This window comes from Zalophus californianus, chromosome 3 (genome assembly GCF_009762305.2).
Source record: "Zalophus californianus isolate mZalCal1 chromosome 3, mZalCal1.pri.v2, whole genome shotgun sequence".
In the NCBI taxonomy this organism is placed as follows: domain Eukaryota; kingdom Metazoa; phylum Chordata; class Mammalia; order Carnivora; family Otariidae; genus Zalophus; species Zalophus californianus.
Genome location: NC_045597.1, coordinates 105,587,140 through 105,600,261, shown reverse-complemented (window position 1 = coordinate 105,600,261; position 13,122 = coordinate 105,587,140). Strand labels below are relative to the sequence as shown.

Below are 13,122 nucleotides of genomic sequence, written 5' to 3'. Positions count from 1 at the left end.
AAGAAAGCTATGGTCCAGATGAGCAAAAGTTGACAAATTTGCTTTCAAAGCGTTGGCATCCCTGTAGGTTGCCTGTTTGAAAGACTACAATGGAATCATATGGCAGTAAAATTTGTTAGGTTCTACTTTCTGCCACTTGTCTATATGAAAAGACTATTTTCACTCCCCTCACACTGTGAAAACCACCCTTGCAAAATGAAAAGGCAATGATCTGATTCTCTAGCTGTTAAATTGCCTATACGAGGGAAAGTGGTGATGTTTAAAGTGAAGAAAAAAAAATCCTCCAATATGCCAGGAAAGTTTAAAAATATTCCAACCCCAAATTCAGTTCGCTGTTCCTTTACAACAGCTCATGCACCCACGTCTCTCCATTCTTGTCTTTCCAATGCCCATGACCATCTCATCATGCAACATCCTCAAGACCACCCTGCGTGTACATCTATGCCACTTGATGTGTGACTTTCCTCCTCCAAAAAGTTGTAAGACTCCTTATTTCCTGCAGATCAAGCTAAACTGTTCAGCTTGGCATTCTCAGATCTCTACTGCCTAGCCCATAACCTAACTTTCCTCTCACTTTTCCTCAACACATTTCCTCCAGCCAGTCTGATCCACTTATTGTCCGGCTTCCAGTGATGTCATACGAAGTCCCTCCACTTTGCCCTTTCTCATGCTCTTCCTCCCACATAGACTCATCTTGGCCATTCTTGGAAACAGAGCCAGCTCCCATTTCGTCTCTGCCACGAAGCCTTTGTATTGGTTTAAAATGATCTTTCTTCCCTTGAATTGTACTAGGCAGCCCTTAAGCTTATACTTTCTTGTAATGTCTATTATGTTTTGTTTATTGCATGTTTCCTGATTAGACTGTATATTCTGAAGGACAAAGCAACATATTAAATGCTACTTTCTGCCTGTCTCTCCTTTCTTCTTTCCTTTCTATCTTCTTTTCTTTCCTTCTTTCCTTCCTTCCATCCTTTCTCCTACTTTCCCATAGTATGTATAGCAAAATTTGGGGAATACAGTAAATTACCAGTAGTCACCTTATTAAAAACATAGTAACACCAGATCTTAGTCAGTGAGGCCCTTGGTGCTTCTCTCTTACACAGCCTTATCAATGGAACACAAAAGTTCACTCATGTTCCTTAGCTGTTAGCTTGGAATTTGACACCTTTCAGCATGTTCCTTTGTGAGAATACTTTGTACTAATTGGACACATGTCCAAGTTTAGGCCCCTTTAAAATTTTATGTCTGTGTCCCAAAAGTACAGAAATGGTCTAAGAAATATGAACCACTTTAAAGGGTTAAGTATTCCAGTAATTAAATCACTTAATTATTATTTCAATCGTGTGTTAAGTCAACCACTCATCATTTAGAGAGTTAGGGATAAAAGAATTAGAAACTACTAAGTCAGGAAGGGAGCCCACCTTCTGGTTTTATAGATGAGTCAGCTGAAGCTCAGACACCAAATCTAAATGAATCTAAATCTTGCAAAGTCCTTTGCCTTCCCCTTCCTCTTCTAGCAGCACCTCTCTAAAAGGCGGTTCCTCTATTTCTGTCAAACCCTTCCCCATCTAGTCCTTATTTCCCAAAGACTGTCTGTAAATAACATGCAGCCTTATCCAGGGACCTAAAGTTGGACAAGGAGATCAACCCATAGAGACCTCTTCCAATTTTTGAAATGATCTTATTTATGCTTGTGGGATAAAATCACTTTCTAGAAGTGGTCTCTAAGTCTTGGTAAAGAGATAATTTTTATGGACCTGAGGGGTAGCTATAGGAGGTGAGTTATAGATTTAGATAGGCAAAAAGTGATTGTGTCTAAGAGTTTGTTGCAAGGAATAGTAAGAGTCCCAGGACAAGAAGAGGGACAGAGCTGGTGAATCCTTTGCTATAGAGTTCTGGAACCCCCAGTCAGGCTTGGCAAGGGGTTAAGGAGAACACATGGCCCTCACTTACCTTCCCCCCTTCCTTCCATACCCAGAATGGAATTGTACTAGAGAGATACCCCCACTTGCAGCCTCAGAGACAACATGCTTAAGTCACACTGGGATCCCAGAATACTTTTGAATAAACTCTCTCCCCGTCTGTACAATCTTGGCATACCCAGTGAAAAGATGGGACCTTGCCATACCCAAGTCAATCCTACTATCCTTGGGACCTACCTTGGAGGCTGCTCTGCTTCAAACGTGGTCCTGAACCATTCAAAGGCTTACAGACTCCCCTTTCATTTCTGTTTTAGGGTGGAAGGTGGGTTGTAAGAGGAGGAAGATTTTCCTAAATTTCCCCTAGGAATTTCCCCTAAAATTTCAGCCCAAACTTCACTTTTTGTTGTTTTATTTTTTGAAGACTGGAAATCAATCGCAATTCTTCTCCCTTGCCTCAACATGTTTTTCTTCCATAAGTAAGAGCTTTGTGTTTCTGGAAATAGGAAATAAGCTTGTTTTGCTCATTCTTCTTGAAGCAGCTGCCTAGAGACTCATCCCTGGAAAAGTGGCTTTACCTCTCTGGACCTTAAATTTCCCACCTGCTCAATAAATGGGTCGATGAGCGATGGTTAAATTCTCATCCGCCATAAACAGTGGAAGAGTCTGAGGCCCACTGCCCTTTGACTTTTCTCCTCGAATGTCCAGCACAGAGGTAGTTGAAGGTTAAAGATCTCTCCAATGGCGAGTTGTTAACAAGGGGGTGAGGCTCACTGGCTGCAGGTTTACAGCCTCTCCCGGGCTCAAAGATACCCACCCCTCTCCAAGATATCCCGCGTCCTGGCAGAAGGTTTGTGTGGCGCAGCTCTGTCGGTCTCCGGGCCACCCAGCTGTCTATATCGTCTTTAAACCCGATCAAGCCCTGACCGCCCACCTAGCTCGGTTTCTCACGGCTCTGCCGCCACCCCTCCTCCAGGTGCCTCTCGGTTCCCACTATTTCCCACTTCCAGAAATCCTTCCAGCCGCGCCAGCCACAATTTGCACCCCTCGCTTGGGGCTCTGGAGCTGGGCGCTGACGTGGAGTGGGGCGCTCTCCCGGGGAGTCCCGAGCTCCAGCCCCACCTCCCCGCATCAGCCTTTCTTGTTCGCTGCCCCCCATGCCCCGCCCAGACCCCTGCTATCTCCTTCCCTCCAAACTCCTCGGGTGTTCTCCCGGAGCCCTCTTTCTTGTGTCGGTGTAAGGAGACACCCCCCCCCCCGCCCTTACCTCCCCAGTAAAACGGGAGCGGGTCAGTGGGCAGGGCGGCTGGCCGAGCCGAGCCACCGGACCGGCTCTCTGCTGGGCGGGGCAGGGGCAGAGAAGGCTCCGGGCCTCCCCGAGCTCCGGGGGCGCTCAGCTCTGCCCGGCAGCCGCACGGCGGGACCGGATCACTAGAGCAGCCTCGCGCGGGAACCCGGCACCAAAGCGCCCGAGCCGCCGCCTCCAGCCCGCGGGCGCCCCCCGCGCTCACCCCGACCCCGGAACGCCGGAGCCCCAGGCGCCCCTGGAGCCCCGCACGCTCTTTTCCAGGTCCCCTCTAAGGAGGGGCGCGCGGGGGGCCCCAGAAGCACCTCCCGCCAGCCCACCCTCCCCCTTCCCCGCCCGCCCACCAGGCCCGCGCGGCGCGGAGCTGCGCTCGGATTCCGGGAGGAAAGCGCCGCGCGGTGTCCCTGGCGTCCTCAGTCCTGCCCCTCGAAGTGGAGATGCGCGAGAGGCAGGCGAGGGCGCGCAGCTCGTGAGACGCCGCGCCAGCCGGCACCATGCGCCTGCGGCCGCTGCCCCTCGTCGTGGTCCCCGGCTTGCTGCAGCTGGTGAGTGTCCGGCCCGCCGCGCGCCTCGCGCGCTGGGGACGCATTTCGGCGGGAAAACCGCGTCCGTGGCCGACTCGGAAGCAGAGACTGGGGTTGCATGGGACCTCGGGGTTGGAAGCGCACGCAGTGCAGGGAGTTTGGGGTTGCTTTAGGGGTTGGAGGGGAAGAATCGCGGAATTTAATAGAGGGAACCTTGAGGCGGATGAAGGGCTTAGCAAGGATTGGGACTTGAGGGCTGGGGTAAAGTAGGCAGAAAGTGGCCAGGAAGAAGGTGCGAGAGGGGATGAGGGTAGAGGGAAACGATGAGGATGGTCTGAAAGATTTGCCTCCAGCCCAGAGTTTAAGGGGTTTGGTGGTTTTTATGTTTCATGGTATTATGCCCGGATGCCTGCAATCCTTTCAAACCCTGGCATCGTGCTTCCTTGTTCTCAGGGTCAATTAGTAGCTCCTTGCTAGGAGAAAACTTAGGCAAAAGACCGATGCGGTGGGGGGCGCAGATTGGATTTCTCTTCGTTTTCCGTCTGGCGCTGGGGACTGGGATGGGGTTTTGTGCCGCTGGGGATGCAGGATGTAACTTTCACGCCCAACTCCACGCTGGAGCCCCCTCTCGGGAATCTCGTAAGCAGTATGCTACCAAAGACCTCTCCTGCCTCATCTGGCCGAGGGGGCTCTGAGGAATATGAAGGGTATTAGAAGGTGGTTCAGGGTTCGCCAGCGAGGCTTTGGGCGACTGTTCGCACTGTAACTATCTTCTGTCCCCGCTTTTCCCGCGTGGCGCCGCGCTCTCCTCCTTCTGAAATGTACCTCCATACTGTATGTATTGTTAATTATACTTAAGGGCGATCCCAAGTAAAATCTTGCAGAAGACAACTTTTAAAGTAAAATTAGAGAAAGGGACTGCTTTCGCCTGTGTGATGGATTTCTCGTGCTCTCCAGGCACCTACCTTGATTCAGTGCTGTTAAGAGGGTTTTCTCCAGATTCCACGGTTTCTTTGGTCCTTATACTTAAGATTTTGCTCAGGTAGCTCTGGGCTGTTAAAACAAGGTTAAGGAAACCAAACACTTAGAGAACGATGATCTCTTCCTTTCCTTTTTCTTTTCGGCGCTCTCTCCTTTTTCTTTTCTTTCCTCCTCTCCTCTCCTCTATCTCTGTTATTTCCTTTAAGAGGATGAGATCCAGTAACTTACCAAAGTTTCTCTGTGAGATGTATGATACTGTAGATGCAGAGGTACTTGCAAATTTTGAGGATGGAAGGGAATTCTAAAAGGTCTTCGTGAAGGGGAGAGGATAAGGAAAGGCCTGTCCATTCTGGTTACAACAGAGATTAGCTTCACTTGCACAGCATTAGGTAAGAAATTCTTCAGTGGCGTCAAGAGGAAAATGCAGTGATGTTCCCAGATGTCCTTTGCTGAGCCATCACATCCTGCCTATACACAATATTGCATGTTAAAATAAATTTTACATCTAAGGCATTGTACATGCAACATATATGCCACCTTAGACCTTAGTATCACTTGCTTTTTAAAATGTTTAATCTGGATTCCAATAAAAGATGGTGTAACCAGCAGCATTTGTATGGTGTGTGTAAGTAAAACTCCAAAAGCCTGGAGAAATCAGGTACTTAGGTAAGATCTTCAGGTTATCTTCATGAATCTCTTAGTTAATTTAATTTTGCATTCAGTGATCATGAACTGTGTATCTGTTCCACTGTGTTAGACTCTTAAAGATGAGGAAATATATTTGGGCATATGATGGGAAAAAGTTCTCCTGTCAGCCACCGTATTGGAAATGTTACATTTTTTTTTCACACCACCATAGTCAATAGGAAATAGGAAATACATCTTGAAGGGATTATATACCCTCCTTAAGAGCTAGATTCTAATATTACAGCATGGATTGATTGATGCATTTTTAAGGAAGCTTATGTCAAATTCTAATCCGTTTTTGGATTGTGCTTGGGTTGTAATGTTTTTTTCCTGGAGCACTTTATCATGGTAAGTGAGGTCAGGGCTGCAGCTGTGTGATAAGCACACATTCCTTATACCGCCATCCTTTTGGACAATAAAAGGCTGTTTACATTCTCCACATTCTTAGAGCTGTTTCCAGCCCTGTAACACAAGGGGGTTAGGATGTGAAAGGAAAACAGAGTGGCTGAGGAAGGTAGACCTCAATGAAAACATTCCCCAATCCCACCATGTACCCCACCCTGGCAGGTATCAAGGAGGGCAGGTCATCATTTGGCCCTTTAGATGGCTCCCAGTTTTATTCTACCTTTTTCAAGCTGATATTGAACTTATTTGCTGAGTCCCAATAGCAAGTGGATAAAACGTTTTCTTGATTTAGAAACTAGTCTTTTAATTTTCTAGGAACTAGAAACGTATATATTTAGTAGATCTGCCACTGGGGGAATAGGGGCGGGGGCAAGGTTGGGTTATTGCTGGAATTGGATTTTATTTTTTCATCCACCCTGGCAACATGAAGAATGTACTTTTTAAAACATGCTAAATATTTTAAACAAGTAGTGGATTCATTTGGGAATTTTGAAACTTAATTTTAGGAAAATTGTCTGTTTCATCGAAAACAGTCACAAGGAGTTGGGTTCAAATAAGTCACTAACCACATCATACTGGTACAATAACTAGAATGTTTTTACTTGTTTTTGTAATACTTAAAATTTGTAAGAAAACAGTCAGCTGAATTGATAAATACTGCAGGTAGCCTATGAAGTACGTGTGTGTGTTACCTGCCCTTGTCCAGTTCTCCTTCCTGTGTCCAGTGTTGTAACAGATAGCTTGCTTTACCTAATAAATAGGATTACTAGGCAGTTGCACAATTTAAATATCAACCTTGCGTGTATTATATTCTCCAAAATCCTTATTCAGCAACACATTCTTTATTACAGTATTAACAGCACATTATTTCTTTTCTGCCATCTAATGATGAGAAAATTAGCATTTGGAATTAATATTATAATATAATGAGTGTTATTTCCTGACATGATACAAAGTAAAGACTTCACCAGATGACAACTTCTTACAGATTTACATGATAATTTGGAACTCATAATAAGTGTGATTTTTGCCTTTAAGTAAAATGCAGATTGTAAAAGATTAAATTTGAATTTAAATGGATTATTAGCTTGATTTTAAGATAAAATTGAGTGATGATTTTTAAAATAAGTTTGTTATACATTTCAACTTTTTTTCTGTGATATAATGATTTTTTTTTAAGATTTTATTTATTTATTTGACAGAGAGAGACACAGCGAGAGAGGGAACACAAGCAGGGGGAGTGGGAGAGGGAGAAACAGGCTTCCTGTGAAGCAGGGAGTCCGATGCGGGGCTCGATCCCAGGACCCTGGGATCATGACTTGAGCCGAAGGCAGATGCTTAACGACTGAGCCCCCCGGGCGCCCTGTGATATAATGATTTTATAAAGTAAAATATAAATTAGAAGTGATGTAAGTTAGCGAATTTTTAGAATTCTATAAAACCAGAACACCTGTGAGGCAAGGTATTACAATTTTAAGTTCATCCTCATTGTGCAGTATCATCCCACATGAACTTATTAAGTGTACTTTGTTTATCTTTTAACAAATTAATAATTTTAATGTTTGTTTAGTATGATATTCGTAACATATATTTATTCTCAGCTCCATATTTACAAAAAGTGGTAACTCATGACTGTCTTCCATTCAAAAATCATAATTTCCCTCATACAGTTCTGATCAATAAACATCAAAACAGTATTTTCTAGTGTAGGATCAATGGTCTCTTGGCGAGATGACAATGCACAAGAGTAAAAGTACCACCATATCATGGTTACAACTTAGAGTTGATGGGGCATTAAAATTAATTCCTCATTAAAAGCATCATTATCTTAGACATTCTTAAAAATGAGAATTAGGATTAGACAGCTAAGTCCTCTATGCTATCCACTCACCTTTCAGTGTAAGTTGTGTTCCCTTGGCCTATTCTGAGATTTATGTTATCTGGTTCAGTTTTAAATGCCTTCCACATAGGAAACTGACTCCTCTTGGGAACTTATTTTATAGCGTAATAGATTTCCAAATGGAAAAGAAAGCTTTCTTAATCTTTGTTGTGTTTTTTTAATATTCTTTTTTTATTGTTTCTGATTAATGATCAAAATGCTAAATAAGGCAGAAGGCTTTTTGAAAAACCTTTTAGAGGTTTTACATTGTCAGCTTAAAATGTGTGGCTCTTGCAAATCAAATGAATTAAGAAATGTTGATTTTATAATACGTTGCCCACCTTTTACCTATTAAAGAGCTAATCAATACACTTTGAATGATTTAGACATTTAGTAGTAGCAACCAAAGGTGAATATAAATGTGTCCCAGGTTTGTGATTTTGTAAAAGCTCTAAGACTGTCTCTTACTGTTTACATATTCTGCGGACTCCTTTACCTGAAGCATTGCTGGCTAAGATTTGAAAAAAGAATTATAGCTGCACACTCAAGGGCCTACAGTTAGGGCTGTATCAGCGTTTCTGTAAAGCATCTCATTTCTATCTTAGCCATAAGCATTATTGCCGGTAAGAAGTTGGCATTTAATATCTTGATTTGGGAGTCAGTTATTTTAAAGCTGCTTTAAAAAATTGGTCCAAATGATTTTGAGCACTCATCCATGTGAGGGTACTCTCTCAGTTTTCATACAGTATGCAAGACAATGATTTAACAAACTAATTTCTGTATTAGTCTGGCATAGAGGTTTTAGTGTTTAAATTATTTTAAAATAATCCTTTCCCAATTAACCCATTTATTGCACCATTGTAAGACTTTGAAACACTATTTCATCATAAATGTTTTTAATTGTGCCAAATTCAGATGCCCTAATGATTATTTTTGTGAATTTTTATTTGCTAACAATCTACTTGAAATTTTTTTACTACTTTTGAAATGACCGATGATGTTAATACAACTCCATTCTTTATTTCAGAACCCTGCTCAGTAAAAAAATGATTTAATGCAATTTACAGCATAGATTTTCATATTATAGAAGGAGTTCTAAGATACGATTGATTGAAAACTTCCATTTTATGTTATTTTTAATTTATGGAAATCTAGATAAAAACCTTCAGACAACTGTATGGTTCATTGTGCTGTAAGATCAATATGTAATAAGGAATTCTGTTTCTTTGTAGAATGACCATTAAAAATTAAAATGTCATTATTTAAACCCAAAAGCTGTAGAATGTATTTTCCTTTTTTTCTTGCCAGATCATTCAAGAAGTTAAAATAGTGTCTTTAAACTTGCCGTTCTTATAAATTTTGTCTGTCCTAGATTTATAGACGTATGGTAAAGGACTAGGGAAGTTTTGTATACTTAAACTACAATAATAATGCTGTCTTAGAGTTGCATATACTTATTATTTTCAAGTTTCTTCCATACAGTTTACCACGTTCTCTTCTCTCCTTATATAAAACTATAAGATTGAGAAGGACATTTTAAATGTTTCCATTTGTAGATTGGAATGAACAATGCGTTTGGTGTTCCATTTCTAAATAAATTGCACATTCAACAAATATTGACTGTTTTGACCCAGACTATGCACTGAGATTATAGCAGACGTTGAGGACATAGCAGTAAGCAGAATAGGGCTGGTCTGAGAGTGTGAGTTGTGTGGATGTGTGTGCACACATGCATGTGTATGTGTCTTGGAAAAATCACTTAACAACCTCAACCCCTCGCCTATAAATGAAGTCATTAACGATAAATGGATGAAAAGTGATTCTAGCATCACTTTCCTTTTTTTATTATATGGTAACTGCGTTTCTGGGTTTTTCCTTTTATGAATTACATCTTTAATTACTATACAATTTGAAGTATGTCTTACATACAAACATAATTGTTTTAAATATGTTTTTTTTAAAGATTTTATTTATTTGACCGAGAGAGGGAACACAAGCAGGGGGAGTGGGAGAGGGAGAAGCAGGCTCCCGGCCGAGCAGGGATCCTGATGCAAGGCTCGATCCCAGGGCCCTGGGATCATGACCTGAGCCGAAGGCAGACGCTTAACGAGTGAGCCACCCAGGCGTCCCTAAATATAAGTTTTACATGGAGTTTATGCTGTGTAACCACATCACAAATGATATGTATATTTAGAAGTAGATTTAAAACACTGCAAAATTGATTAATGTTATCCTTGCTTATGGTAAGAGAAAATTAGTGGAAGTAGGCAAAGGGAATTGATGAGCATTTATTTAACCCATATAATCAACAAAATCAATAAAATTTAAATTAAAATGATGTATTCAGGCTTTTTCCCCTCTCTACTATTTTTAAATTGTAAACTACTAACATCTAGTCATTGCCTTAATTTAAATAAAAAGTAAATTGACTCTCAGTTTAATTCTAATTATTAAGATAAACAACATAACGGTGTAATACTGTACTTCAACCAGAAAATGATCATGTGACTTCTGTAGGCCTCAATAGAATCTAGCCTATTTAAATCAGAAATACTTTTTTTTTTTTTAAAGATTTTATTTATTTGACAGAGAAAGAGATAGCGAGAGCAGGAACACAAGCAGGGGGAGTGGGAGAGGGAGAAGCAGGCTTCCCGCGGAGCAGGGAGCCCGATGCGGGGCTCGATCCCAGGAACCTGGGATCATGACCTGAGCCGTAGGCAGACGCTAAACGACTGAGCCACCCAGGCGCCCAAATCAGAAATACTTTTAACTAAATACGAAGGTTTCAGGAACTCAGATGTAAATGGTACGGAATTTTTAAAAGACAACCAACAAAGAGCTGGCATGTGAGACCCTATCAAAGGTGGAGAATATGTCAGTGGTCTTAACATTAGGAAACATCTGAAACAGACCGACTAGTCCTGGGGTTCACTCCAATTACACTTTAAACAATGTAAATGTCTTTAGAAATGAACCCTGACTTTGTGATATTGCTGTTTGGGGCCAAATAAGGTAACTCTAGGGTCATAAAAACACTTGTTTAATTCTCTTCATGCAAGAATATGCAAGATTGTGACTTTCAAGCATTGTAATAATACTGACAATTTTAAAATCTTATCAGTTTTACCGTAAGGTACATAGCATGTGTATTTATTCATTCAGAACAGTAACTTAAGAAATAGTCTAGATTATTAGCAGGGAGAGACCACATGTTTAATTTATATGGTTCTATAAAGTCCATGGGATTTCCATCCCAGAATTCTATCCCTCATTTGTGTGTGCAGACTTAACCAGTGGAAGTGGCTGATTGAGTATAAAAATCTGCACGACATTTTGAATGGATAATGTATACAATAAGAGAATAGGAACTCTAAAGAACTATTTAACATTTTGTAGTAATGATAATAATTTTTATTAACAAAGTTTTACATTTTGATAATCTAAACAGAAGACAATTGGGATCAGTATAAGGAATATTCCTACGGAGATAAAGAAAAAGGAGGCGAAGTTTTCAAAGGTGTGTTTTCCATAATCGTGAGTTTTCCATAATCTTGTCAATGACTCCCAAATTTGTACCTCACTCCCTACCCTGCTGTTCAGGCTCCAAGACCATATCTCCATAGTTTCCCGTTCATTTTGACTTGGATGTTTTACTACCAACTCACACTCACTCACCATGTTCAAAGTCACACATATCTTTCCTGAATAAGTGCCTTCTAATATTCATGGGTTCAGATTTTAAAAGTCACCACCTCCCCCTTTTTAATGTGTGGTATCTTTATGTTCAAACAAGTGACTTGGTATAAAGTGCTACATGGTTTACTAGATTCTTTCACATATGTGATCTCGTGTTTTATCTTCACGTCAGCTCTGGAACGTAAGCAGAACAGTAGTGACTGCATCCACTTTACAGATGAAGGAACAAAAGCTCTGAAGGTTTCAGAGATGGGCTGTAGACCAGAAAAAGATAAAACTTGAATTGTCTCCCTAGTCCAGCTCTTAGGTCAGGGCAGCATCCATTTCTAGCAGAAGGTCATGAGATCTGTCTTTGACCTCCAGAACGATAGGCTCAAGGAACATTTCTAGGGAACATCTCACTCTGTTCAGTGTCCATGCTGAGGTAGAAACCTCAACTCTTTCATTTTAGGAAAGTTTTAAACCAGTTTGTCATAAAGTCAAAGAAGGTAAACACAAGAAACAGATTGTTGGATCGTACCCCTTAACCAGGAGTTCCATTTAGAATTTAGCCTCCCAGAGTTTAGTTTGCCAAGTACTTTGGCTTTCATGTAGCTTTAGGGCTGTTGTTGGCCGAGTAAATGTAGTTCCAGTTAGGATCAACAGAAGATTTAAGAGTGCTTCTAGTTTCTCAAGATCTCAACCTGCACCACATGAGATTTGAAAAGATGAACAGGAAGAGAGCAAAAGGTCTTGATTTCTGTTAAAGGCCAGTTAATCCCGGTTATCTAAGGGGCAGGTCAGAATATGAGAAGGAGCCTGGGGGATGGGGCGGGGCTACCTTGTAGGTGCTTAAACTTGTGCCGAACTTGCGAGCATTCGTACATAATTGTGCTTTAGCAGTAGCAAACTTCCTTTTGTCTCTCTTCCCTTTCCTACATTTGTAAAGATAGTATATCAGAATGGATTTTGTTGGCTCTCCACCCAGATCTCCTTGGATCTGTTTTTTTAACATTTCTATGGACAACCCCCTCCCCTCCACTTTTTTTCTGTTCTAACACTGGGCAGCTGTAAATCTCCTTCAGAGAAGAACCCCCAGGTGTGGGTGCTAGATGCACCTTGCCAGAAAGCACTCAGAGTCAGAATGTCATTCCAGTCCCTTCCCTCCCCTTCTTGAGCCAGCTCTTAACAAATGACTCACAGGTGCTAGGGTTGTCTTGCTCTGAGACTTGGTGAAATATTCCAGAGTTCCCTTTGAGGCGGTTGAGTCTCGAGTGGATTTTCTTGAGATCACACCCTTCCGTGGCTTCCTTCCACTCTCTGACCTGCTGCCCCATGCTCTTCCCGGACTTTCCTGGAACTGCTTCATTAGAAATCACTTGCATTCAAACACTTGTCTCAGGGTCTGCTTCTGGGGAAACCAACCGAAGATTTCTGTTTAAATGTTTTTTTTTTTTCATATTCAGAAATTTTTAAAATAGCCATTCTCACCACTGTCTGCTTTCTGCCATCTCACAGTAAGAGATAATCACTATGAATAACTTAATGTGTATTTTTCCAGAAATTATGGATATGTATGCTTTTATCATAATTATATCAACACAACATAATGTTCTATAACATTTTTAATGCAGTAATATATTGTGGCCATTTTTATACAATATAGAACAACTTATATTTTTGAGGATTCATACTATTTCATAGCACTGACATGCCATAATGTATTTGATCAATCCCTTATTAATA

The 13,122-nt window shown here is 41.4% G+C and overlaps 1 protein-coding gene across 1 annotated transcript in view; it reads left to right on the top strand.

Moving 5' to 3' along the window:
* The first annotated feature begins 3,220 nt into the window (after positions 1 to 3,220).
* The window catches only part of NXPH2 (neurexophilin 2), a 109,080-nt gene continuing 99,178 nt past the window's right edge, over positions 3,221 to 13,122 (top strand). Inside the window, exon 1 of the mRNA XM_027589960.2 lies at positions 3,221 to 3,770. Within this exon, the coding sequence (XP_027445761.1) occupies positions 3,720 to 3,770 (51 nt within the window). The 5' untranslated portion in view covers positions 3,221 to 3,719. The remainder of the gene's footprint in view (positions 3,771 to 13,122) is intronic.